At 39.4% G+C, this 27,455-nt stretch overlaps 1 protein-coding gene across 4 annotated transcripts in view; it reads left to right on the top strand.

Annotated features, from left to right (window-relative positions):
- LOC145779576 (transmembrane protein 131-like) overlaps positions 1-15,796 on the top strand; it is a 46,896-nt gene extending 31,100 nt beyond the window's left edge. For all 4 annotated transcript variants that reach the window (XM_082591196.1, XM_082591197.1, XM_082591198.1 and 1 more), the window contains 15 exons: positions 1,410-1,576; positions 2,293-2,435; positions 2,516-2,711; positions 3,674-3,899; positions 4,627-4,799; positions 5,014-5,555; positions 6,280-6,395; positions 6,683-6,792; positions 7,121-7,241; positions 7,797-7,881; positions 8,175-8,336; positions 8,873-9,055; positions 9,248-9,346; positions 9,728-10,032; positions 15,469-15,796. In XM_082591196.1, the coding sequence (XP_082447322.1) occupies positions 1,410-1,576; positions 2,293-2,435; positions 2,516-2,711; positions 3,674-3,899; positions 4,627-4,799; positions 5,014-5,555; positions 6,280-6,395; positions 6,683-6,792; positions 7,121-7,241; positions 7,797-7,881; positions 8,175-8,336; positions 8,873-9,055; positions 9,248-9,346; positions 9,728-10,032; positions 15,469-15,549 (2,709 nt within the window). In that variant the 3' untranslated portion in view covers positions 15,550-15,796. The remainder of the gene's footprint in view (positions 1-1,409; positions 1,577-2,292; positions 2,436-2,515; positions 2,712-3,673; positions 3,900-4,626; positions 4,800-5,013; positions 5,556-6,279; positions 6,396-6,682; positions 6,793-7,120; positions 7,242-7,796; positions 7,882-8,174; positions 8,337-8,872; positions 9,056-9,247; positions 9,347-9,727; positions 10,033-15,468) is intronic.
- Positions 15,797-27,455: the final 11,659 nt, after the last annotated feature.

The raw sequence follows: 27,455 nt of genomic DNA on the forward strand, positions 1-27,455 counted from the left end.
TTCGATTTCGATTAACTTGACATTCGAAATTCGGTTTCGTATCGGACATATTCGAAATTATAGCCGCCCTTTCGGCTGAACGCGGTTGAAAGTAACGCGAGTGACGCGAAATCTGTCTTGTCGCATTTTGCAAGCGAAAAAAGACTTCGACGCATGCGCATCGTCGATCACGTGACTATCACACGTTCTCGCGGGTCCAACGGCCAGTCCTGCACACGTGCGTTGAGGAAAGTTGTGCGCAACGTCGTTGTCTTCCACGCGCGTGCAGCCAACGGGAGGTGTCAGTTCTTCCGATTCCGATAACCCCGACGTTGAGCCAACACAGGCGACGCCATCAGGCGAAGACGCCAGACCACTCTGACGGAACTTTTCTCTATGGGCAGGGTCCGGACGGAAGACTCCAACAACAGTGATGATGATGAAATCAGCTCAATCTCAAACGAGATTTCCTATTTTATGAAGCAGAAGCTTGCTTTTGGGCAAGCTGATCCGCTTTCCTGGTGGAAAGCAAACGAAAGCGAGCTACCGCTGCCAGTGGCGTAGCTAGGGGGGCGGGAGGGGCGGGCGGCACATCTGGGGGAGGCACTTTCAGACTACGATTTTTGATTTTGATTATAATCTGATAAAAAAAACGCATTTCATTTTCACATAGGGTCGGATTTACCTAATGGGGGGCCGGGGCACTTTTAGATCGGGGGGCCCCCGTGCAAATACCCCCTCGACGTCTACAGTAGCATTAATCCAGCACTGCAAAGCATTTTGCAGAAACTACAAAGGCTGAAAGAAAAATAAAAAACACAAAATCACATTTTTTCCACGTAGGGGGGCCCTTTAAAAGTCGGGGGGTCCGGGGCTCCTGCACCCTCTGGCCCCCCTAAATCCGAGCCTGTTTTCACATGCTTTTTCTTGAAGGGGCGGCAAAATCTGAATCCGCCCCGGGTGGCACATTCCCTAGCTACGCCACTGACCGCTGCTAAAAAAGCTAGCCGAGAAGGTGTGTGTGATCCCGCGACCTCAGCTCCAGCGGAGCGATCGTTTTCAAAAGCTGGCCTGACCGTCACGAAGCTGAGATCCCGATTGACGGGTGACCATGTCGATCAGCTTGTGTTTTTAAACACCAACATGGGCCTGGAGCTGTAGACGTTATTTTGTGTTCTTTTTTCGCAAATTTTCATGGCGTTTTTTCGTGTTTTCTAGCGAATTTTCATGGCGTTTCTTGCAATAAAATCACATTTTGCAGTGTGGTGAATAGTTGTGATATTCGAAATCGAAATTCGGAAATCGAAAATAAATTGAATTTCGAATATTCAAATAATCGAAATTGAACACCCCTAGCGGTAAGTCGAAACATCGTGAGTCAGTTATGTTGGCCACTATGAAAGCTTAATCATCTTGTATTACATCTTTAGTTGTCCCAAGACAAGTCTACCCAGATGGTTTGGCTCGAGTACACATTGAACGGAAAGATAAACCGGTCTTGTGTCAACTTCGTCCTGAATCCCGGACAAAAGCAAAAGATTAATGTGACATTCCATCCGAAGAAAGCTAAGGCATTGTCCACATTGATCCTAATAAGGTGACCAACCAACCACCCTGTGCGTAAACGGTTTCTCTCACTTCCACTATCGTTAAACTTACTTGGTTAAGCAGATTTTCTTTTGGGTTAACGGGACAAGTTGTACAAATTCAAGAAGCATAGACAAGCGAAACAAAGTAACCTTAGCGGGTTTAACATAATATAAAACCGCTGAGGTTACATTGTTTTGCTTGTCCATGATTCAAAAAAGCAAACTCTCTACTAGCTTTATCAAATTCAAGAAAGTAAGTAGCATTTTTCAAAATAGATTAACTACGAAATCGCTTATTTCCTCATGTAACTTCGCGTTTGAATTACAGTAGTCGTAGTTGAAATTTTGCATATTATTTTCTCTGAAGATGTGTATCGAAACGCTTTGTGAAACGTCAGTGTCGAAATAAATACAACTCATTGCCGCTTTCATTTTGTTTACCTCACAGCACTGGTCAAGCAAACCTAGCTACTCAGTTCTGACTTTGTAATGCATCTTGGTATAAACTTGTCAATATTGATTGTAAACTAACCTAATTTGTGATGGAATGCTTCTTGGTGTAGAAGTAGTACACGCTTTGTAGCCTCGATTCCTAGTGTCAATATATCTTTTTTGTATTCTTTCCTACGTTAAACTAATTCATCTAACTTAATGTAGGTTGCCAGGCTCATTGTCTCATGATGACTTTGTATATCGGATGGTCTAAACCTCTTTTTTACCACAGAAACAACTTGACGATCGTGGAGCATCTGGTGGTGAAGGGCAAAGGAGTGGAGGAGCGATTGAAGTTAGGCGGAAAGTTATCTGGTCGGCTCAATGAATCCCTGCGCTTCAAGCTCACTGAGAAGCTGCTGCAAGATTGCCATGGTGGGTTAGTTGAGGCCGAAAAGAGTGCAATCTCATCTGTTGAAAGGAAGGTTAAACCTTGTTCGTTACTTCTTGTACAGTGGAAAAGCGTAAGGACAAGTCTTCACCTTCGTTCACCGTCCGGAAGTCGTTCGTCGCAAAGAACCTGGGATCTCTGGAACTAGAGGTTCGCCACATGATGATCGACAACTTCCCTTGCGAAGGATTTGGTTTCAGGATCCTCGGATGCGAACGTTTCCTCCTCCAGCCCAACGAAACTAAGGAAATCATCATTGCGTAAGCTATAATTAGGGCCCGCAAAAATTAATAAAGTCAAAATTTTTTAAGGACCTCGTCTATCCACGAATCAAAGAATAAAGTTGTTTTCAGCACCTAGGGGAATGTTTCTAAGAAGTTTATAGGTCAAAATAAAGTCAAAATTGACAATAAAGTCAAAATTTTTAAGAAAGTCAAAATTTGTCAAATTATGGCTTTTGACAAACTTTCGTGTGTCTTGAGAGTAATTTTTGTCAAAATTTTCGTGGAAGCATTGTAAATCAGGAACTGCGACAGATTTAAACCATATTAACCCATAAAAGCAGGAAATATGACCACGGATCAGCAGTTACTTTTATCGCAAACTCTCCATTGCTTATTTATTGTTACATATTTAAATAATTTTTATAAAACACCCCCTCTTCACAAACGTGGTCTTTTCGAAGATCAACAGTTTGGATTTTTGGAATAGCGTACTGATATTCTGTAATATAAAAATGTCTAAGCAAGCTAAATCGTCTTCAGCAAAACTTTGACAGATTTGTCGAGATTTTCCTATCGCCAAAAAACACGACACACTTTATAATCCATAAAACACCTTGACTTTTCAACACAATATTACCTTTGGGTAACTCGTATCAATTCAAGGAAGCACTGTGCCGTCTACAAATAAGCAATTTCGTTAGGTCAAAATAAAAGTCAAAATTTGATAAAAATAAAGTAAAAAAAAAATCTTTTTTAGGTCAAAACAAAAATGGCCCTAGTTATAATATACATGATGATGGGAAAGTCAGAACTGAAATGGTGTTGCTTCATTATTATGAATCTTTTATGACACGTATTTCAATTTCTAACCCTTCATGTTGTATATGCCTTTTCATGCATCACTACAAAGCATCGTTTGGTGTTAAACCATCGCAAATTAATATCACTCGCACAACTTCCGCTTGCTTAAGAATTGAGCATTCAAACATATTTTTCAGATTTACTCCTGACTTCACGAGTTCGCAAATTCTTCACCGTTTGCGATTGAGAACTTCACAAAACAATAATCTGACCTTTAACCTGAACGTGACTTTACCGTATCACCTACTTCCGGTCTGTCAGGCGTCCGTTCCCAGACCCCCCTGGGAATGGCACATCCATGCCAGCTTCACGCTCATTGTGATCACTACTTTCCTTGGAATCGTCATGTTTGCCTACATGGAGGTGCATGTTAAACAATTAATACAAAAATCTTCTCAATGCCAAATATGGCGATATTATTGTTATATTTGAATTAAAACTTTCTGATGATCCCAATAAGGGTGACACAGGCTATTAAAGTGTTTAGGTGAGCGGTAATTATATTAAAGGTAAATTTTTGTAGAGAAGTAGTGGGTAGTAGAGCACATGGCTTCGATGACTAACGAAATGATCTTAATGTTGGATCAGAGGATGAAAGCCACAAACTGGAACCTTTCGTTCACTTCTGCGTTTTACTTGCGCTCGTTGGTTGTTGATTGAAACCAAGTGGACCGGAAGCCAATTTTCTTTTCCACCTTCAGGCATTTCATCAAGTATCTAGCCATAGATACAGCCAAGTGTTCTGGAGGGGTGTCGAATCGTCGTGCAGTGTCTCTCACCACTTGGCTATGATAGTTTTTTTTGGAGTGGTATGGCAGGCCAACTTACACTGCAAAGTTCATAAAGTTGCTGACAACAATGCCTCTTTCCAAGTCAAGCGAGCCCCGTATCTCCACAGTTACAAAAGAGAAAAGTACACTTTGAAAGCAGCAAATATTCAGAAAATATAGGCTAGGCAGTCTTCAGAGAGCTTTCTTCGGGGGATTTCCGGGAGCATTCGCAGAATTTCATATTCGCGCAGAGGTATTGTTGACGCTATCTGAAATTTTCAAACAAGTCTAAAATAATAAATGCCACTTTATTGATGCAGGCCGACAATTTTATTGAGCCGCATAGAAGGATCTACGAGTCGGAATGCAGGCTAGCAATGGAGTCAGCCAAAAAAGATAAAACGCGAATTCAGGGCGCCCCGTTCAATCTCCAAGAAGTAGCTGCCAATTACAACCAAAATCCCATCGATGCACCTGAACCAGCGGTGAAAAGGTGGGCTCTTGTCAGTAAGCTACGTCCTGTGAGGATCTATTGCGGTTGGCAAGATTCATTGAAAAGTTATGTTTTGACAATTTTAAGAAAGTATACTTGAAAGACACCTGCAAGATTATGTTACTTAAAGGTTTTATGTCTAAGATAAAACACATTTTTTTAATTATAGAAAATATATATGTTTTTAGTGGTGATTACCTTGTGTATTTTTCAGGTTACATCGAAATCACAATTCACATTCAAACTCTCAAAAAATTATGAAAAAAATTCGAAATTTATTGAACAATGTTTTGTCTTTTGACTTGCTCCAATTCCTAAAGAAATCTCCTCGGAAAGGTCAAGTACGAAAATCTTCTTCCTCTGAAGAGGATCCAGAAAATGTGGTCAGATCTGTTTCCGAAATAACAAACACTTCGCTTCACAGCAACCAGTCAGTTGCAAGCCCCATTTCCACAAAGTCCAAACATAAACTATCTAGAAAGTCTAAACCGGTTCATACTAGTTCCTGGCGCCCGCAAAACACCGTAAAGCACGAAAATCACAGCAAATTACCAAACGGAGACTCTATAGAACCGACTTGGTCTCAAGAAGCTTCAGCTCTTAACAAAGTCATGGAAAAAATATCCGATGAGTCAAAAGCATCTACGGACAGTTTGAGTGTGTCAAGTGTAGAAAGTTCAAGCAGCCGAGGCAGCCTGACAAGCAGCGCACCCAATGAAAGTGATGGCAGCAAAGTTAACTTGAATAAACCGGGTGGTAAGTGGCCGCTTTTGGTTTCGGCGTTAAGAAAAGTGGTTGTAGGCTTTAATGAGGAAAGCCTGAAGGCTGATGACAATTGTGACCTGTTCTAATTAATGTTCTGTTGAAAATTTTGTTCTGTTAATTTCCAAAATAACAGAATGAAAATAAAGCGAGAAAGCACACTTCAATTCAACACAGTTGGCCTTGAGCCATGTTCTTCATTACCGTTGCCTGCCTGTACGTATCATTTAGGCTTAGTATGAAATAGAAACATTTCGAAATCTTTTTTTAAATTTAAAGAAACTTGGTTTCAAACTGTTTTTGGTCGTTGCTGAAAAATGTTGTTTCGCATCATGCCGCTTTCGTTTCGGACAGCGCTGTGACGTTCTTTCCAAGCGGGGTTGCCAGTTTCGCTGTTTTCCCGCAGAATTGAGCTAGTTTTGTTTGAAGTCGCGGAAAAATTTTAACAGTCACGTTTTTTTTTGTTTGGTTTCATTCCATTTTCACCAACAGTTTTTCAATTTGACTTTATTTTACGCGAATTTAGTAATATTGTTGGCTACTTTTGGGCTTGTTTTATCACTTGTGACAATTGGGTTACTTTTCAGAAGCAATTAGGCTGTAAAATTTAAAAAACATCTGGCAACCTTGCTTCCAAGATACTAACATCGAATGTATAAAAACTATTGCTGACAGAAGTTGTCACAATTTTGACGCCATCAATTGTGTTCGCTTCCAGTTGTCAATCGTAAGCGTAAGAATAAATCGAGCAGACTTCAGGCGTCGTACGCGAATGACGCCGATGACTCCTCATCAACCACAACTGAAAAGTCATGCGAAGATACCGATAAGAAGGTGCGAAAGGGCAGTCTGAGCCGGCAAAATCTTTTTTTTTTTATTGTATTTGTAATGTAGACGTTTGCCGACGTTACATCTATGTAAAAGAAACGGCAGTTGTTAGCTGGGGTCGTCAGTGTACACTGCATTATTTTAATGAAAACTATTTTTGTGTTCCATGAACAATTAACTGGAGTTTATAGATTGTGAAACTATTTTATTCCCAAAGTTGTAATGTTGTCATCGCATGATTTTCATTTTCTCAAACCCTCTGTTGTGGAATTTCAATGTTGAAATCATTTCAGATTTCTTTCAACCACTCGTCAACGAAAGATGCCAAGAAAAAGCATAACCTTTCAAAGTTGTCTTCACCGAAGCATAAGAACAGCTACGACTTGGATCCCCTCGGACAAAGGTGGATAAATAGCGTCACGATTTCTGTTGTTTACTGTCAAATTTACCAACTACATAATTTATTAGAACATCATTCCAGCTAGCAAAATAACTCCTTTTTTCCATTGATTCAACGTGACTGGGAAAAAGGACATGACCAGGATCAAACTCACGATTGTATTGGATCCTGGGTTCGAATCCCTGCTAAGTTGATCTTATTTTTGAAACTTTTCTATAGTTGCCTCATCCCAGCCACTTTAGTCTCAACAATTGTAGCCATGGCGAAGGAACTTATATATTGTGTCGTTTAGTCGCACTTTAACGCCACATTAATACGCACGACTTTTTAGCATCAGTCTTCCATACACGTTGACCAATGAGCAGGGATTACGTCGGAGGCACGCCCGGTCTTCCACTGTGCCTTCACTTCAGCCCCAAGGTGCATCCCCGTCCAAGCAGAAACCCATTAAGGTGAGGTTTGCCGTTCAAGCGTCCGATAAGTCGCTATCCCAACTTGTAGGATTCACAACAAAGTTGTCATTTGGACAGATGTACTATCAACAAAGTTGTCTCTCGCTTCGATAGTGACGTCGCATGATCTTTGTCCAACTCCTTGCGTTTTATTCCTAGTTGTTTGGAATGTATGAAGTAATAGAAAATTGACAAAAAACGGACGCTAAGCCTGTGCTTCCATCCTTCAATTGTTGCGGAAAGTCTATTATGCAGATTGAATGTTTTTGAAGATGTTTGAGCTGATTTGTTTATATTGCCACTGCACTAAATTACAAATTTTATTTCACAAGTGTAGAATAGATGCAAACGACCTGTTTTAGCCTGATGCTGCTGGCATTAGGCTAACACAGGTCGTTTGTATCTACACTACACTTATGAAATAAACAACGACCGTACTGGTGAAAGCGACACTCAATCTCTTATACAAATTTGCTGTTAATCTCGTGTATGACCTCGATGCATCTTTACTGCTGATATGTAGATGTCAAGTATGATCATTATCAGTATTTGCAGAAAGCCGCCACGCTCCCAACGTATTATGACACAACCAGCAGCACGGACGAACCCACCTGGTCCAAGGGGAACACCCCGAAACAAGGCAAGAAATTGTTTTGAGCAGCAACGACACGTTTGGTTTCAGATGGACGTCTTTCCGTTTCGAAATGCCAGCAGTTCGATAAGTTGATTTTAAATGCTTTACTTGTTAGGTACAAAAACTCCAAAATCACTGGCCCATAATTTATGAAACGACGTTCTTTATAAATAAAAAATATCCTTTCTGATTAAGTTTTGGAAAGTGTCAGCTTCTGAACCCGCGGAGACCTTCGTACTCTTGCGGCATGATGATCACGTCCTCAAAACATGATAGTTAATATTCCTGTGATATTTCAGATGTGGACGAAGTGATGCGGGCTATGTCCGAACAGACTCGGCAAATGGACGGCAAACTAAGATCGAAAGCCCAACGAACTAAGAAACTGGGAGCAAGCAAAAGTTCTTCATACTCCAACGTGCTGACCAGTTCGAATGAAGGAATGAACAGGAAACCGCCAGGTATGTGAAATATTGATACAGATTTTTCTTATTTAAATTTTGAATCCCGTTTATTAGCTTTGTATCTTTAAGCAACTGCGTAGAATCTTTAATAGCAAGGTGAAACGTAGTTTGTAGAAAGCGTCTGCTTGTAAAAGTTGCGACTTCACGAGATCATTTGGCTTTGTTGTGTCACAGGGTTTTCAACACAATAAAAACGAAAACATAGCAAAAGCTGGAGACTAATCACACCTCGATAAAGTATCTGCTCTGCTGTCAATCTCGGTGATCGGTCCTGCGTCAGTGGTTCAAAGCCTCTGTATGTTCCAAGCCAAAGTTCAAGTATGCGAAACCGCCAGGGTTAAGCTCTCAAAGAAGCTTTTTCAGTCCAAGGATAAAGATTCAATCAATCCTTCAATTCTTAAACCTTGTGATTATGAGAACTTAAAGAGCAAAATCCGTCAGTTTTACATTGATTCAACGTCTGTAGAAGAAAAAATGACTGATTTTGCTGTCTGGAAAATACTGCATTCTTTAACTTTATGTGTTGCATGCAGCCAAGTCCAGTCCTCCACTCCCCCCCAGGAACCAAAACTTGGTGAAAGCCCTCAGTGTCCCGGATGAGATATTTGGTAGCGAGAGCACGCCAAAACCTTTTGAAGTTGACAACTCGTCTCCGAACAACCGCAGACACAGCAACAATGACGCCGACAACACCTTCTCCGTGTTCGCATCCACTGGTGAGATGTTCATATTTCCTCACGGTTGTAGGTTAGTCAGAGGGTTCATTTGCGTAGTTTTGTTTTGCAGACCTTGCTCAAGATTCCCTGATCACGATGTGAAAACAGCTGCCTTCTCATTTCAGCGGCTTTCCCATCAAAGCGATAAACGATCAGTAGAAGCTGAAGTTACTATACTTTTTTTGTTCTCAGGTACAAGAAGCAGTCAGCAAAGCCCCTCTTTGTCAAACACAACCAGCAACCTACCGGCATGGAACAACTTTGGGCAGAACTCTTTCAGCATCACCGAAGGTGAGAAGTAGATTAACTTGGGAGATTATGTTCGCACCATGCAGGCTTTGCTCTTCTATCACCGTTGGTCAAATATAAGTAAAAAGTAGAAGTTCCGATTTCACCGTAGAAAAGTGGGTAGAAAAATCTTCAGTCTGTTACTACATTGAAGGAACGATAAAGTAGATTTTAATAGATTTTGCAGCTTGTGATAAAAAGTTCTCTTTTTCCATTTGCTTCAAAGAAGCTTGGCTTTCATTTCGAAACATCGGGATCGACCAGTAAAAAGTTATGCTAACAAATGCAGTACCTGACATAGCAATAGCCGTCAGATTTTTAAGTTTTCTGGCTAATAGCGTGTTTTAGCATGTGATGTGCTCAATCATAAACTTATTTTTGCAGGTCTTCTACCTTACTCAACTAGGAGTCAGGCTAGCATTCCCACCACGCCTGTGTTGGGCCACCCCCAGTGGCAGTCTTACACTCCCCCGAATTTTAGCGGTTCCCCTTCAAGATGGCCTTTGCAGGACAACGTACTCAACTTGAATCTTCCTCCCCCGAGCTCCCCAACTAGCCCCAAGACCAGCCGCCCGTCGAGTGAATCCCCAATTTGGGGCAACAGTTCTTCCCCAGTGTCTCGCAGCACTCACGCTATCTGGTCGGTGAGCAATGCAGTTACAATGGATGAGGATAGAAACACAGCAGAGGTAGGTTGGAGAAGTTTGCTTTTCGCTCACCATCCAATAGGATTCATCTGTATCTGACAAGGCGATCTCTATAACAGGCCTGGACACCGCGCGCCTCCAGTCGAAAACTGGAGGCGGATGGTTCAAGCGAGGTTTTTAGCCATCACACAAGGTGCTTTTGATTTTTGCGAGTGCATTGTTATTCATGGAGCTAAATATGCTTAATAACAATAAATTTAAACTAAGCACTGCAGTTTTTTCAGAGAATTTGAGGTGTTTATGTGTGAAACTAGATTAGCCTGGCAGCAAAGCTGCAGAGGCCACCAGCAGGCTAGTGTGTTAGATATGTTTAGTACATGAGTTAAAATTGAATCCAAGCTAATTAGTCTAAATTGTGTGCTTGTGAAAGTAACATTGCATATATGTTTTGTAGTTTAGAGACACCGCTAGCCCTAATGTGATAATGGGCAGAAAATGTTGTGTTACTGGATGCATATCTGGTTACGATGGAAATAAACAAATTTTAATGTATCACTTACCCAAGGATAGTGAAGAGAGAGAGAGCGCTCTTACTAGAATTGCATCAAAAGTTAATAATATGCAAGGTTTTAACTTAAAAACTATTTTAGATACATTGCGGAGTCGCCAGAAACAAGTATTATACGGCATTTCTTTTGATAAACGAAATATAGGCCTATGTCAAGCCTAGTATGTCTTACCACGGAAGAAACATTTTTTGGAAAGCACAATATAATTCTAAACAATTAGCAACGACTGTTCTAGTAGTTATGGTTAAGTATTTTTTGGCAGTTCTGAATTCTTATTAAAAATGATACCAGTTCATCGTTTAACAGCAGACTTTCAATACGATCAAATCATCATTATTATCGATAAACTTGAGCAGTGCTGTTCACATATTGGTGATACAATCTATGATCGAAACCAAGTCAATAGGTATTTTTTCAAACATTTTGAAACAATTTCAAACAAACCTTAGTTGACAAAACACAAAAATAAGTTCATAAGAATGTTTCTTCAGTTTTGGAAGATTGTCAATGTGAAAGGGTTAGGAGCTAATTTGTGCTTTAAGGATCCAGTCAGAGATGTTGTAAGATCTGACAATGACATTCAGCTGAAGATTTTGACACAGTTAGTTGGCTAATTCAGTTGAATGTATGGGTAGAGTTCAAAGAAAACAAGTACAACAGTCGTCCAGTTTAACAAGCTCAGCTTTTCATCATACCTGCTTAGGTTTAGTTGATCTTGCTCGAAGTCTTTTATCAGCAGATCATGAGTTATGTTCAGTGAGTTTTCAACAGATCCTCTTGAAGAATTATTTGGCAAGGTAGTGGGGGAACATATTTTATAAATGTTCAACAGGTCTCCGAAAACTGTCAATAAGCAAGACCAAGCTTGCTTTGCATCAGGGAATTGACATTTCTTCTGTGTGTGCAGTGTGCACCAGCAGGGCATGTTTGCAATCTATGCTCATACAGAATGGTTTTATCAGAAGTGGAAGTGTTTGAGGGATTGCCAAGTATAGAAAAGAAATTTGTGGCCGTGCTAACTACTGATATATAGCCTACTACATAATTTTTCATTCAGGCACGTTTTAAACCTTTCAAGGTTTTGCCACCTTTTCCCGTTCATTAACGTGCTGGTAGGTTTATATCGATTTTTGTAGAATTATAGTATCTTTTTCGTCTCGGATGCGTTAATGACAAAAAATAAAATGATTGATGATTGATTAAGCCAAGTATAGGATAATATTAATGGATATGTTACAATGAAAGAGGAAATTTGTAGTGACGACACTTTCTTTTACTATAAAAAATTTGGCTCTTATACCCAGTAGGCCTACTTGAATCGGGGAGGATTAAATGTACCAAACGATGCAACATGTTAGATTGTCAGTAGTGTGGTTTTTGCTATAGCTTATTTTAGGTTGTAAACTGTCTGCTTTGTAAAGCGCTGAGGAGCAACGCATTCTGCGTTGGATACAGCGCTATATAAAAACTAACATTATTATTATTATTATATTATTAGTAAAAATTAAATGTTTGCCAAAAGTCACCTAGCACAATTTTTCAGTATATATGTAAGTGATTTTTATGAATTTGATATGACTTCATTACATTGTACTACTTTGTCCAATACTTTGCTCAATAAGTTTGCAAATCAATGACTCTATTGTCATGCAAAGAACCATCTCAGAAACTGTTAAAGTTGCAGTAATCATAATATACAGTGCGCTACTAACAAACTGTTCATACTGAAAACTTGTGATTCTAAAAACACATAACTTCTAATGTTGGCCTCGTATTTGGTAACACAGCAACCCCCTAATATGTGTGGAGTCTGTGGACCCAATTGAATGCATATCATAAATCGCTGCTCAATCACACCTAACAAGGCCAACATGTATAAATATTAAACAATATTGTCACAACCTACTGTATTTAAGTGATTCCCTTGAGAAATGTATGTCAAATGTACAAGTTTGGCCTAAAAAGGCAGAAGCTGCATATCAAGTACATGTGTTAATAAGCATTAAGCAATGTTATATTATGTTGGATGTTTGAGGTGCGAAGTTTGTTGTATTAGCTAATAGGTGCTTGTGTACTGAAAAATTTGGTTGTTCCTGTTCTATGTGGAATGCAATAAGCTGAGTTACAGTAGTTTCAAGGTTTTGTGTTATTCTCTGTTTTTCTTGTGCTGCCAACAAGCAATGCACATTCATTTACAAGGTATATATTGTATAAATGCATCAATTAAACAAAATATTATAATCTTCTATGATATCATTGTGATGTCTAAAACAACCTGCATCACTCCCAAATAGTTGCTGTTGACCCATACTTAGCAGAAAACATCTTGACTCCAAAAATATGTAGTCTTTTTGAGGAAATGTGTATTTATACCATCCACCTCCAGTTTTCGACTGGGGGCGCGTGGTTTCCAGGCCTGTTATAGAGATCGCCTTGGTATCTGACGACTTCCTGCGTTGTTGTGTTATGCGCATCATCGTCATCATGATCAGAGCGTGATAGAATGCACCATTGTTTATTGTTGTGAATATCGGATAACGAACATTATTTTACCATTAAATACAAGGCTTCAACCAACTTAAAACTTTAGACAACTACATAAAACATTTAGAATATAAATACGCATAAATTAAGGTCTGCTTATTACAAGCACTGAACGGAATAACTGGCAGAGCTTATAAGCATCTAGTTCAAGGGCCTCGAACAAGCGGGCCGCATGCGACACGCGAGGAATTTTGGTCAACATTTTTAAACTTTAAAATAATTAACAATTACAGTACAAATTTTGTCTATAGATTTAGGAAGATAAAATGCACTCTTAAATTGCTCAAAAAATCTGAAAATGCTCGTCGAACTTCACACGACTTTTTAGCACCACTGTCGCGCCATTTTATTGCTGCGTGAAACTCGTATTGTTGCATCACAAGTAACCTTGGTATTTGCTGAAGTCACTTCTTCAAGGTTTAGTTTTGAACAATGTTTTCCATCTCCTTGTTCTTACTACTTTTTCTTGCGATCTAACGTTCTTGGTATGTTCGTGCTACCTTTTTATTGCGTTTTAACTGTGTTATTTTGTTTATTGACTTCTTGTGTATTGCGGCCCTCGGGTTGATTTCGGTTAACAAAATCAGTCTAAAATGCAAGATTATGAAAAGCATCGTCAGGATTCGAAAAAAGTTGTCTTTTCAATTCTGATGCTTTGTAAATAGGCTACTGCAAATTGATCAGAGTTTTTAAACTATTTAGAATGCCAATAACTAAAATGCCAATAACTTTTTTAAACTAAAAAAACGCCAATAGTCTGCCAAACGCATTAAAAAGCCAATATGCCAATCCTTTTCAGGCCTCATTGTAAGATTGTATAGCGGTGTTGTGTAATGTTCAACACCCGATCCACACTCAGATTATTCCACGTAAATTGTCTGCTCACATACCACCACCAAGCTGCTTGAGTTGTTCTATGGTTGGAAAAACGCGCAATTGTCTCGTCGAAGCGCTCATTGTCCGTCAGGTCGCGGTTTTTCTCTGGGGAAAATAACCGTGACTACGAATACGAAAAGATAAGTAAAAAGTTGTACTAAAGGGTAGACATCAGAGTATCATACATTGCGGTATACGAAATTTTATATGAGATGCACGGCTGATTATCAAATTAGACAAGCTATGAATAGAAAAGAAAATCATATTTATGTTAGTTTTATAATTGTATTGAAATGATCGCGCATAGCTGAGCTATTCATGCTGAATCAACAAATAATGCAATGTTGTGCTATTTAAAGTCACAATATTATTAGAAAACAGTGTTTTTCTGATGTCGAAATAAAAACGTTATAGCGACATCGGTAAGACGTTCGTTAACGTAGATGCTAAGTAATACATGATGCAACAGATCTGGCACAAAAAATACATTCACAAGCGAGCAAAGCCTCTTAGCATTGAAGCAACGTAAAACAACGTTATGCCCAGTAGCGTAGCCAGGAATTGTAAAAGGGGGGGTTTTGACGGCCGGCGGGCGAAGCCCGACTGCGTATTTGCCAAAGGCGACACCCAGCGGCGGGAGGATCTGGGGGGGCCTCCCCCAGAAAATTTTGAAAAATTACTTTGAATTTGGTGCATTCTGAGAGCATTTTCAACAAAAATGTGGGTATAAATATTCCTGTAAAATGGTGCTGTCCGGTGGCATGGCAAAAGGATAAGATCATGTTTTCTTGGGCATTTTTCGGAAATAAAGCTAAGTTTCTATGTTTTCTTCTTGACAATTCTGGGCTGAGTTATTTGAATGTTTGGTATTGGCAAAACTCACTCTTTTAATGCAGTTTTGTTTAAAATTAGGCAAACTTTGTTTTAGAGACTGAAAGCATCATTCTCAATATCGTGACGTCACATGCGTGCTAAAGGGGGGTTGTAACCCCCAACCCCCCCCCCCCCCCCCCCCTGGCTACGCCACTGGTTATGCCAATCTGTACATGGCTTCGTTTACAATAATCAGCCAATTTGAAAGAATTCAATAACACAGATTATTTTTGATACCTTGGATGTTAAAAAATAGTAGGCTACAAATCCAAAAATACTGGCATCATTTTATGACTGACGGCCCATACTCCGTTTGAGTATGAAAATTTTCAAATGTGAGAAAGGAAAAATATAATGAATGTTTTCTGTAATCGAATCAGACCACCAAGTTTCCAATTAGGAAAGTTTTGATTTCACTTGCATAATTTTGTATTCACAAAAGTGATGTTATGCTCATCTTGGACGGCAGTGTTTGGCTTCAACTACAGATGCTATTTGGCGACGCCAACGCCTGAAGCAAAAGCCGTCACCAACGTCATAACACAAAGGATTCAGGAACATAGAAAGCTTCAATTCGGTGGTAATGCGACAATGACGTTTCCTTTTTGTTTTTCAGAGCGATCCACTTGGGTTAAAGAGCATTTGGAACAGCGGTCGAATCGAAGAAGAAGAAGCAACAAACAACGAATTGTTTTAAATGGAAACAAATGTACTGCACTGACTTTTGTGTTTTGCTTTGGAAAATTTGCTGACTTTTTTCTGTTTTGTTTCAGAATTCTTCTGATGTCGAAACGGTAAAAATGTATTTGTATGAGATTTTTGCAAAATGAGTTTCATTCGGTTATTTTCAAAGCTTCGTTTTACTCTTTTTCACTTTGACCTCGATTTTACTTCGTTTTAGTGCCTGGTGCGCGGATATGAAAAATAAACTTCAATACAGCTGACGAGATGTCTGTACGTAAAGCAACTCCAAGCGGATTGTGCAAAAGATGAAGGATAGTAGATACCTTGAGCATTGTTTGTTAAGTTTTGTTGCAAATTCGAGGTCAGAAATTTCCAGAAACCAGAGATGAGCAGGAGTCGGAGTTCTGCTGTTTTCAACCAGTGCCGGAGCCTGAATTTTCACCCGAAAACCGGAGCGGGTGCGAAGGCGAAGTTTAGTGTTAAAAAAATGGGTGTCCGACGTTTTCTTCGTAAACAGTTGTTCGTAAAATTATTCTTCGTATAAAGGCATTTCTTCGGGCATGCAATTGACCGTAATACTAGTTGTTTGTCAACAAATGTTCATAAAAGATAGGCTACAGTTTTTTTTTTTTAAAACAGTTACAATTATTTACGAACAATTAATTAGGGTAGCCTATATGCTAGAGATATGCTAATTGTGCTTAAAGAAGTGCTGTAGCCTACTGTAGACGAGCAGACAGAGTAGGCTATAGAGTCCCTGATTCAGAATGGCATTAGAGTTTGTGAGCAGTGAAAAAGGAAAGCCAAAACTTTTGTATAGTGGCCAGCTTTATTACAAAGATTATAGTGCACTTAACGCACAAGGGCAAGAAACTACCAAAGTGCGATTGAAGGAAAATGCAGGCCCAGCAATCCCACGTTCTCTCCGTGACATTGTGCTTCCAGTAGAGTACAAGCAAACGTTTGCTGGTGTAACATTTTTGGCCTATGATTATGGGCCTGCAGATAACCGTATGATCCTCTTTGCCACTGAAAGAAATCTGCAGCTCCTTGCCCGTTCAAAGCACTATGATATGCTGACAGTGCCTTCACTGTTTGAACAGCTTTACACAATACACGGACTGAAGGAAAACGCTTCAGTGCCTCTGGTGTATGCCCTGCTGGGGGACAAAAGGAGAGATACATACATTCATCTGCTGCAAAAGATCAATGAGTTGTTACCTGCTGTAGCTGTTCCAGAGACAATCATGACTGACTTTGAAATGGCCATGGTCAATGCAGTAAGCAGAGAGTAGGCTACCCACTTTCAACTCACCGTGGCTGTTTCTTCCATTTGTGCCAGCGCATTTGGAGAAAGACGCAATCAAGTGGCCTGAAGGAGCAGTACGAGACAAGTGCAGAGTTTGCTCTGAGGCTTCGCATGTTGTCGTCTCTTGTCTTTGTGCCTATTGATGAAGTCAGTTTGACATTTTTATTGATAGGAATGTATTACCAGATGTTGCTAAGCCAGTAATTGACTACTTTGAAGACACTTGGGTTGGGCACCCAGATCGTCGTCAAGGGCGCCGTCCTCTAATGTTTGCAATTCAAATGTGGAACTGCTATGATGGCGTCCTCAGTGGCCTTCCCAAAACTAATAATAGCATTGAAGGATGGCACAGAGGGTTCATGTTCCAGGTATCTGCAAATCATCCAGATATTTGGAAGTTCATATCTGCAATCAAGCGAGAGCAAAACTTAAATGAGGTTCGCATTGAACAGTAGGTGTCAGTGACCAGGCAGGACCCCTTCCAAAGAAGAAGTACAAGCTAGGACAGTGCAGAAAGACTAACTAGAGTCGTCCAAACTTGGCGTCAAGACTTTCAAGATGATGAAATTTGTGATTACTTGCGTGGAATTGCACACAATACTTCATACTAAACTTGGCTCGTGGACAATTTGTACGAAGTTACTTAAAGTAACTTAGTATTGATAGTGCAAGTAAAGAATTGCTAAACACAGACAATTGTTGTATTCCAATAAATAACAAAAAATGCGCTTTTTCATTGTGCTTATTTGTTTATGTCGTCGTAACTTGGTTATTCAGGAAAATTTGCATTGTGCACCTTCATTGGAAATTGCAAGACAAACCTTGCTGTTGCGAAAAATTGTTCACGAACAATTGACCTATCACCTGTTTACGAACAATTCACCTATAGCCTACGAAGAATTGATGTAGGCCTACTGTAGGCTATATGAAGAATTGCTTTACGAAGAATTGTTTTACAAGGAATTAATTTTACGAACAATTGTTTTACGAACAACTTACTGTTTACGAACAATAATTCACCTATAACCAAAAAAATGTGATTCTCCAATATATTGATAAGCACTGGATGCAGATACATTTTACCGCAACCACCAGGATGTAGATTGTAGAAATAAATTTTGCTCAAAAAATTGGATGCGGAGTGAGTTTAGCTCGGAGCGGATGCGGAACCTAAAAATCCAGACTCCGATCATCTCTGGTGCCAACTATTAGCAGCAGGGTTGCATTCCTGTGGGGGCTCAGCCCCCCGAAATACAAAAAGGCTTGATGTAGGGGGGGCTCAGGGAGGGCTTGTTCAAGCTTCCATTTTTCAGCTTTTCTGGCTGAACAACAACTTCTCGACTGAACAAGTAACACTTTAACAGCTTTCTCACAACAGAACTGGAAAAAAAAACACGAACATAAGTTGATAGCAATCGCCGTTTTCCCTGATTAGGTCCCATCAAAATGACCACCAAGGAATTCGTAGAAGATCTGGCGCTTTTAAAAGATTGTCTTCGGCAATTATCACTTTTGTCAGAAACTCTCAAGACTGGGAATATCAACTTCGTAGTAGCTAATCGTCATGTCAAATAGACTGTTAATTCTCTACTTCAAATAAAAAAAGCTATTCAAGAAGGAAAGTATTCGTTTGATGAAGTTGTCCTACAAAAAACTACTCCTTTCAAGGCATAGGCTAGGCCTAACATTGGACCAGTTTAAAGCTCGACGTAGAGACCAGTAGCGGCGCCACGGGGTGGACTGGGGTGGACATGTCCACCCCACTCCTATTTAGGGTCAATTTTGTAATTCGTCGAGATCCGATGAGAAAACTTGGGAGGTGTATGCAGGGGGTTAGGGGGGCCTAGTGACTTCGTCATAAATTAATTTCAACTTCTTACATATGAATTACTTTTGCAGCATTGACATAAGAAGAAATGAAGAATCTTCATTGTTATCGCTCTGTTGTATTGATTGATTGTAGTCTAATTTTACCAATTTGAGGTGATGGCTTTTATCACAGCTGAGACACAAGCTTTGCAAGACCTAATAGACAAAGGTTTTGATGGGGCCACCAACATGTCAGGCAAGGATTGAAGGCGCACAGCAACACCTAGTTGCAGCGGGTGCCAAACTGTCGGTATATTTTCATTGTTTTGCACAACGATTAAATCTTGTGCTTGAGCACAGTGTTGAAAACGTAGCGACAGTCAAAACAATTTTTGAAACAATTGGTAACATCTACCACTTTATGGACTGTTCTCCCAAGAGACATTTTTTGTACAGTACCGTAGGCTATAAAGAGCATTTGAAAAAAGAGGGAATCATGTCTGGAAAAATTGCATTGCACTCGTTATCTGATAGGCTACTAGATGGTCTGCAGGTTTAGATGATCTGGATGTTGTTATTAATGTAGCCTATATCCAGCACTGCTGTCAATGTTCCAACAAATGTCAAACAAAGGTAACTAATAGTGTAGCTAATGGTTTGTTGTTCCGCATCAAGCAAACTGAATTTGTTACTGCTAGTCTTATTCCTCATAAATGATTTTCGTTAAATAAACAGGCTTCAGATTATTTAAAAAGTGAAGAAATGGATCTCACCACTGGGGTTGCTGCTATCAACGACTTGACAAGAGCATTTGACTCACTGCGTTCAGAGGAAGATTTTAACAAATTGGTTTTCAACTCATCGCTGTGTGCGGATCGAAATCAAATTACCAATGAAACCACCACACCGGCTAAGCGATGCCGCTACCCACCAAGCCATTTCCGAGATGGTCCGATATTATTGATAGGTTGCAACAGTCTGCCGTGGAGTGAATCTGAATCCATTACAGAAAAGTTAAGAAGAGATTTTTCTTTATCCTTTGACAGAATGCTAAATGAACTTAAAAAGCGTTACTCGGATCAAGCATGTGAATTAATGTCAAATGCAGCTGCATTTTATTTCACGCACATGTCTCTATCAAATTTGCCTAAAGTTGAATATTTAGTCAAATTCTATAATTTCGATTAAAATCAGGTTGGGCAGCAATAGGATCTTCTTTTTTTGAGGTCAGCTAAGTTATAATTGTCACAAGTGGAAACTAGAATTTAAAAAGCACCAAAATGGATTGACCAAGACCGCGTGGTTGTGTTTGCCTTCACTTTTAAAATAATTGTTTTGACAAAACGATCTTAAATCATTTGTACAGCGATTTGTTTCAAATTATTGCTACTTTGCCCATGACTCGGCATCTTGTGAACGCATCTACATTCTACAGCAAAGTTAAGATAATAAACAATTATCTACGAGCTGCCATGTCATCACAAAGACTTGAACATCTGGTGCAGATCAGCAGTGAGCGAGACATTGCCGATAACACTGATCTTCAAAAATTGGTGAAAGCTTTTAAACTGACCTGGGAGCGCAAAATAAAACTTTAGTGCAGTGATTCTTAACCTATGGCTATGGGTATTATTGGGTAGGTAATAGCTAAGTTTTTTTAAATTCTGTTTAAGGGGCCACCCAATAAATTTTTATGAAGCCGCCTATCATTGCAGCAGCTCCATGACATAAAATAACGACAAGCTTGCTAAAATCAAGATTGTAGTCGGAAATTCCATGGACCGCATAGGAAATGTATAGTAGCGTTTGGCCCCATTCTATTCTTTTGTTCATAATTTAGAGTGCGCTCAATGGAAGACAAGCTTTTACCCCCTTTCAATTTCCTTTGTTTATTTTTCAATAAATTTCACAACCGAGCTGCAGTGAATCACTTCGCAATTGGTAATCTAAGTGACCATATTTTACGGTAGCATTTTACCTCGAAATATTTTTGTCCACCCCACTCATTTTTGGCTGGCGCCGCCCCTGGTAGAGACTACCCTTCTTTTGATCGTAATCGGTTTATTCAAGCTTTGTTTGACAACATTGGAAGCAGGATGGTGGACACCAACAATGAAAATTCTGTGAAGAGCTTGGAAATTATTGTACCAGAGTTATGGCCTGCTGCAGTCGAAGTTCCATGGCAAGAAGGGGAGCAGAGATTACGAAAAATAGAGGAGAGATTTCATGTCATCACTCCTATTTCCGATTTTCGATTGTAGGCTATGTTGAAAATCCTTGTCATATACCAGACAGGCCCGGATTTAGGGGGGGGGGCAGAGGGGGCAGTTGCCCCGGGCCCCCCGACTTTTGAAGGGTCCCCTATGTGGAAAAAAATGTGATTTTTTCCTTTTGGTCTTTAAAGTTTCTGCAAAATGCTGTGCAGTACTGGACTGATGCTACTGTAGACGTAGAGATAGTTTTTCGCGCCGTAGGCTTGAAAAAATTTTTTGCACGGGGGCCCCCCGATCTAAAAGTGCCCCGGGCCCCCCATTAGCTAAATCCGGCCTTGATACCAGATACGATAAAGTTGCTCAAGAACGTAGTAGGCTACTAAACATGATTGCCATAAGTTCTGCTGAAGCCGAACGTGGATTTTCACAAATGAACTTGGTCATCACACCGCTGCGATCACGGCTGACCACCTACTCACTTGTTTCAGCATTGTTGTTCATCAGCATCAATGGACCACCTCCTCATTTATGGAATGGCACTGCGGCAACTCAGAAGTGGTTGCAGACTCATCGGTCGGCTGTGGATATTCAAGTTAAGCACTCTAAGCTGCCCACACTGAATGAACTCAGATCTGTGCAAAAACTGTTTGCTGGCTAAAATCAAGGACTGTCGTGGTGCTTATAACTTAGCCCATAAAACCAAAGACCTGGCAGCAGGCTATTTGTTTTGTGTAATCTTGTTTGCACCAACTTGGAATATGCTTTTGCTGTAATTGGAGTTTTTTAAACTGTTCGTTAATAACTATAGGGTAAATGAGATTTTAGTGTAACTGTCACATTGGCAGCTTATTGGTTCTTAGGCTACTAGCAAATCTGCAACCACAAGCGCTCATTTCAAGAATTGGATTTCCTTACTTTCCTATTGCAGTCAATGTTTTTGCAAGTGTGCTTAGGATTGGCTCATACAAATAAGTTTACAATTGAGAGATTGGAATTAGCTCACGCAAATCGAGTTTCAAGTGTAGGCCTACGCAGTAAAAAAAAAGCAAAGGAGATTGCTGTAGTGTATTGAAATGTGATTATTATGTTATGCTTATGACCGGTTACCAGATTATCTTTTGGCAACCCTGGCAAGTATCCCGGAAGTACATTCTGTTGTCAGTAATTAATCAAAGTAGAAGTGCATGTTATTTCTGTATATAATACACCAGTAAACAGACAGAATATGACATTTGGCGACGAGGAAAATATTTAAATCTGTAGCCTATTAGTTCAAGAGGTCCAAGCAGACAGTGAATTGTTCTTATCGTGTTGTCCAAACTACTAGTGAGCATCATGAATGGAGCTGCAGTTACCTGCGAGGTGTCAGCTGTATTACCCTTTGATGTCAATGGTGATGCACAAAGCCAGGGACAACGTTGGAAGCGATGGAAACGGGCGTTTTCATTGTATATCACTGGAAAAGGTGTCACCAGTGATGAACAAAAACAGGCTCTGCTTCTACATACTGCTGGTGTGGATGTGCAAGAAATTTATTTTTCTTTGGTTCCAGACAATGAAGGTAAAACTCTTCAAGAGACTTTAACATTGTTGGATGATCATTTTCTTCCTAAGGCTAATGTACCTTTTGAACGCCATGTTTTTAGGCAATTGATGCAAAAACATGATGAGCCGGTGAACAAATTTGTTTGCAGACTGCGACAACAGGCAGCTATGTGTGAATTTGGTGATTCATTGGATACCCAACTTCGTGATCAAGTAATTGATAAATGTCATTCCAATCATTTACGACGAAAGTTTTTGGAAAAAGGAGATGTGCAGTTAAATGATATATTAGCTATTGCTAGAGCACATGAAGCAGTTAATTCACAGGTTAAGATGATGGAAAGAAAATCATTAGAACCAAGCATGCAGCATGAAGTAAATTCAGTTCCTATACAAAGAAAGAGTAACATTAAGTCAAAACAGGGAAAAGACACACAAGAGTGTTTTGCATGTGGATTATTTGGTCATTTCAAACTTGACAGGCAGTGCCCTGCAAGAGGGAAGAAGTGCCACAAATGTGGAAATCTGGGACATTTTCAAAAGAAATGCAGATCAAAAGTAAGGAATACAACACAGTTTTATCAACAAAGAAATGCAAAATCTAAAACCTTTTTAAAATCTAATGCCAATCAAATAGATAATTCAGGATTGGGTGAAAATGAATTTGGAGCATCAACTAATGTCTTTTCAATGAAAAGTTCAACACATGGGCTGTGCAGTGTAAGTTTAAACATTGGTGGTGTGTCGGTGGGAGACATGTTAGTTGATTCCGGTGCATCATGCAACATTGTGAACAAGCAAACTTGGGAATGGCTGAAGACATGTAATATTAATGCAACAACAAGGAAATCTGCTAAAACATTGTACGCGTATGGAAGTAAGAAGCCAATTCCAACATTAGGAACATTTACGGCAAAAGTTGAATCAAAAGTTACACAAAAAGTATGTGTTGCTGACTTTGTGGTAGCAGATACCGATGGACACAGACTATTGGGCAAAGACACCGCAGAGACTTTAGGTTTGTTGCATGTTGGTCCAATACATGTAAATGGTGTTAAATCTGGTGCTAATAATGTTGAACCTCAAGTTGATAATGACATTGTGTCTAAGTATGATGGTTTATTTACTGGTGTTGGCTTGTTAAAAGATTATGAGTTAAAATTGCATATTGATGATTCTCTTAAGCCGGTAGCTCAACCTGTTCGAAGAATACCATTTCCGCTGAGAGAAAAGGTAGATGTGAAGTTAAATGAATTCCTTGATGCTGATATTATAGAAGAAGTCCCAGAAGGACCATCAAGTTGGATCTCTCCATTGGTAGTCATACCTAAGAGTGATGGTGACATTCGCATTTGTGTTGATATGCGACAAGCCAATCAGGCTATAGTTAGAGAGAGACATCCAATTCCCACTGTTGAAGAACTGTTGTATCAACTCAATGGTAGTACTGTTTTCAGTAAGTTGGATTTAAAATGGGGCTTTCATCAGATAATGTTGGATGAAACGAGCCGCCATATTACAACATTTGTTACACATCGAGGTCTATACAGATATAAAAGGCTAATGTTTGGACTGAGTTCTGCTCCTGAAAAATATCAGAAAATTATTTGGGATTTATTGAAGAACTGCGATGGTGTTGCTAACATTGCAGATGACATTGTCATTTATGGAAAAGACAGGACAGAACATGACAGTCGATTACATGTTGTACTGGAAAAGTTGTTAAAATCTGGATTGACTTTGAATAAAACAAAATGTCAGTTTAGAATGTCAAAGCTTACATTTTTTGGACATGACTTGCACCAACAAGGGGTAAGTCCCAGTGCAGAGAAAATTGCAGCTATTCAAAAAGCACAACCTCCAACTTCAGCTAGTGAAGTCAGATCATTCATGGGTCTTGTTCAGTTTTCAGCTAAGTTTATCCCAAATTTAGCAACCATTGCAAGGCCTATACTAGACTTGACCAAAAAGACTGCAAAGTTTCAATGGCATAAAGCACACCAAGATGCATTTTTGAAACTAAAAACAGTGATCACAAAGGCTGATACATTAGCATATTATCGGAATGACTGCAAGACAAGAATTGTGACAGATGCATCTCCAGTTGGTCTAGGTGCTGTGTTGACTCAGTTACAAGATGGAGTGTGGAGAGTCATTTCTTATGCATCTCGAAGTTTGTCAGATGTGGAAAAGAAGTACAGCCAAACGGAAAAAGAAGCTCTAGGGTTGGTTTGGTCTTGTGAAAGATTCAATTTGTATGTATTTGGAAGACATTTTGAACTTGAAACAGATCATAAGCCCCTGCAATACATTTACACGAAGAAATCAAGACCATCAGCAAGAATAGAACGCTGGGTATTGCGTTTACAATCGTTTGATTTTAGTGTTATCTATCGTCCTGGGAAAACTAACATTGCTGATGCATTGTCAAGGCTAAATAAAGAGCCCTATGAAGAAAGCAGAGATTTAAAAGAACCTTATGATTATGTGAGATCTATTGTTCTTCAAAGTATGCCAGTCGCTTTATCTACAGAAGAACTTGAACAAGAATCAGCTGCTGATCCACAATTGTCAGAAATTAGGGACTATATTCATTCAGGAAATTGGTCCAAGTGTACAGACACAAGCTTTTTGCATGTAAAAAATGAACTGTGTACATATGGAAACTTGTTGCTCAGAGGGACAAGACTCGTTATACCTGCTACATTGCGTGAAAAAGTGCTCAATTTGGCACACGAGGGTCACCAAGGCATTGTCAAGACAAAACATCGATTACGCACAAAGGTATGGTGGCCACAGATCGATGCTGATGCAGAAAAGATGTGTAAACTTTGTCACGGATGTCAAGTCACCAGCGACTTTTGCAGACCAGAACCAATTGCTCGGATATTGCCACCAAGTGGGCCTTGGCAAGATTGTGCGGCAGATATTCTTGGTCCATTACCAAGTGGTGAGAACATTTTAGTAGTGGTAGATTACTTTAGTCGTTTTTACGAAATTGCAATCTTGAAATCAATCACAAGCGAAAAATTGATTCAAGCGATTCTGCCCATGTTTTCAAGGTTTGGAGTACCTTACTCATTGCGAACTGATAATGGTCCACAATTTGTATCGAATGATTTTGAGAATTTTCTAGAAGAATATGGAGTAATACACCGCAAAACAACACCATTATGGCCTCAAGCAAACGGTGAGGTGGAACGACAAAATCGAACATTGTTAAAGGCAATCAAAGTTGCTCAAGTTGAAAAGAAAGATTGGCGGTATGAGATCAACAAATTTCTAATGGCATATCGTTCAACTCCGCAAGTTTCTACAGGTTCTACTCCCTATTATATGATGTTTCGCAGAGAAATGAAGTCTAAATTACCTGAACTGTGCCGAGAACCTCAGATCTTTGATGAAGGGATTCGAGACAGAGACTGGAAGGGTAAAATAGACGGTAAACTATATACTGACTTTAAGCGACGTGCTGTCGACTCAGATATTCGGGTTGGAGATGAAGTTTTGGTTAAAAGTCAAAAATCAAATAAACTTTCTGCAAATTTTGATAGCGCTACCCAACAGGTAGTTAGGAAGGAAAGGGGGGAAGTGACAGTACAAAACAATGAAGGGGTTCAATTGACACGAAATTCGTCGTTTTTTAAGAAATTGAACACCAGTGATGAAAATGTAAACTCACCTCCTGCTGACATGACCGTGAACGCTGATTTGAATGAGTCCTCAATACCTGTACGTACTCGTCCGACACGTAATGTCAGTAAACCTGCTCGCTTTAACGATTATGTAACTTGAAGTGACTAGAATGCAGACTTGTATGTCTATGATTCCTTTTGTTCTTTCGTTATAAAGACTAGCTCTGGAACGCATGTCTATTTGTTTAAACGTCATGTCAATTGAGTGGTAATCTATTTAATTGTTCGCCACTACAATTTCAAGATCAAAGTGTGAAAAGTAGAAGCAAACGTATTAGGCTAATCATGATCTTTGGAGTATGGCTATATTGCTTTTGACAGTAAATGTTGGTACTTAAAGTTAATCTGTGTATACCATAAATTGCATGAATGATGCTTACGTAAACGAAATCTAATGATGATGCGTCGTTTGGTTCAAGTGCTCATGGTTTTCATCACCTGTAGCTTAATGATCATTTAATGTAAAATGAGTTTTTATCCAAATAAGTAATGCCTTGGAAAACTACGTTTTAATCCGAGAAGGAAGGGATGTAGTGTATTGAAATGTGATTATTATGTTATGCTTATGACCGGTTACCAGATTATCTTTTGGCAACCCTGGCAAGTATCCCGGAAGTACATTCTGTTGTCAGTAATTAATCAAAGTAGAAGTGCATGTTATTTCTGTATATAATACACCAGTAAACAGACAGAATATGACAATTGCAGTGTAGGCTAGCAACCAAGCCAAATTTCAAACTTATAATTTTATATCGGATTCAACCACGTTTTCACGTTTTGATACTTCTACCTTTTTCTGTACTTCAAGCTATGTTTTAGCATGGGTTGTTTTTCGACATGATGTTCAGAAGTAAAAACAAACTGAACGGTGTTTCCTTTTAAAAAAGGTAAACATTGTTGGGTAACCTACACCGATTACTTATACATACTTTGTCTATAACAACACAGCTAAGTGTTAGAGCCCCCCCAAATAAAATTTTAGGAATGCACCCCTGATTAGCAGGGTAGGCTACTATAAATCGAATAATTTGACCTTTTTTCTTATGATAAATAATTAATAATTTGATTGAAAGTGATTGCAATTATTTTCATTTGCATTCAATCACAATACCGTACCATGATAATTAGCCAATAGCCAGGAGTAAGAACAGTAGGCCTAGCCTACATGTTTGAAATATTCAGGTTATGCATGGGTCAGACTAGTCAGGCTGCAAAAGTTTCGCAAGTTCTCATACCGACACGTAGACGACCATGCAGTCCACTATTCAATTGTCTTTTCACTTTGCTCTTTATGATGCAGGCCTACGCATAGTTAATTAAGTCAATTCACAAAAAGATACAGGGTCTT

The sequence above is a fragment of the Aplidium turbinatum genome, chromosome 11 (assembly GCF_918807975.1).
Source record: "Aplidium turbinatum chromosome 11, kaAplTurb1.1, whole genome shotgun sequence".
Lineage (NCBI taxonomy): Eukaryota > Metazoa > Chordata > Ascidiacea > Aplousobranchia > Polyclinidae > Aplidium > Aplidium turbinatum.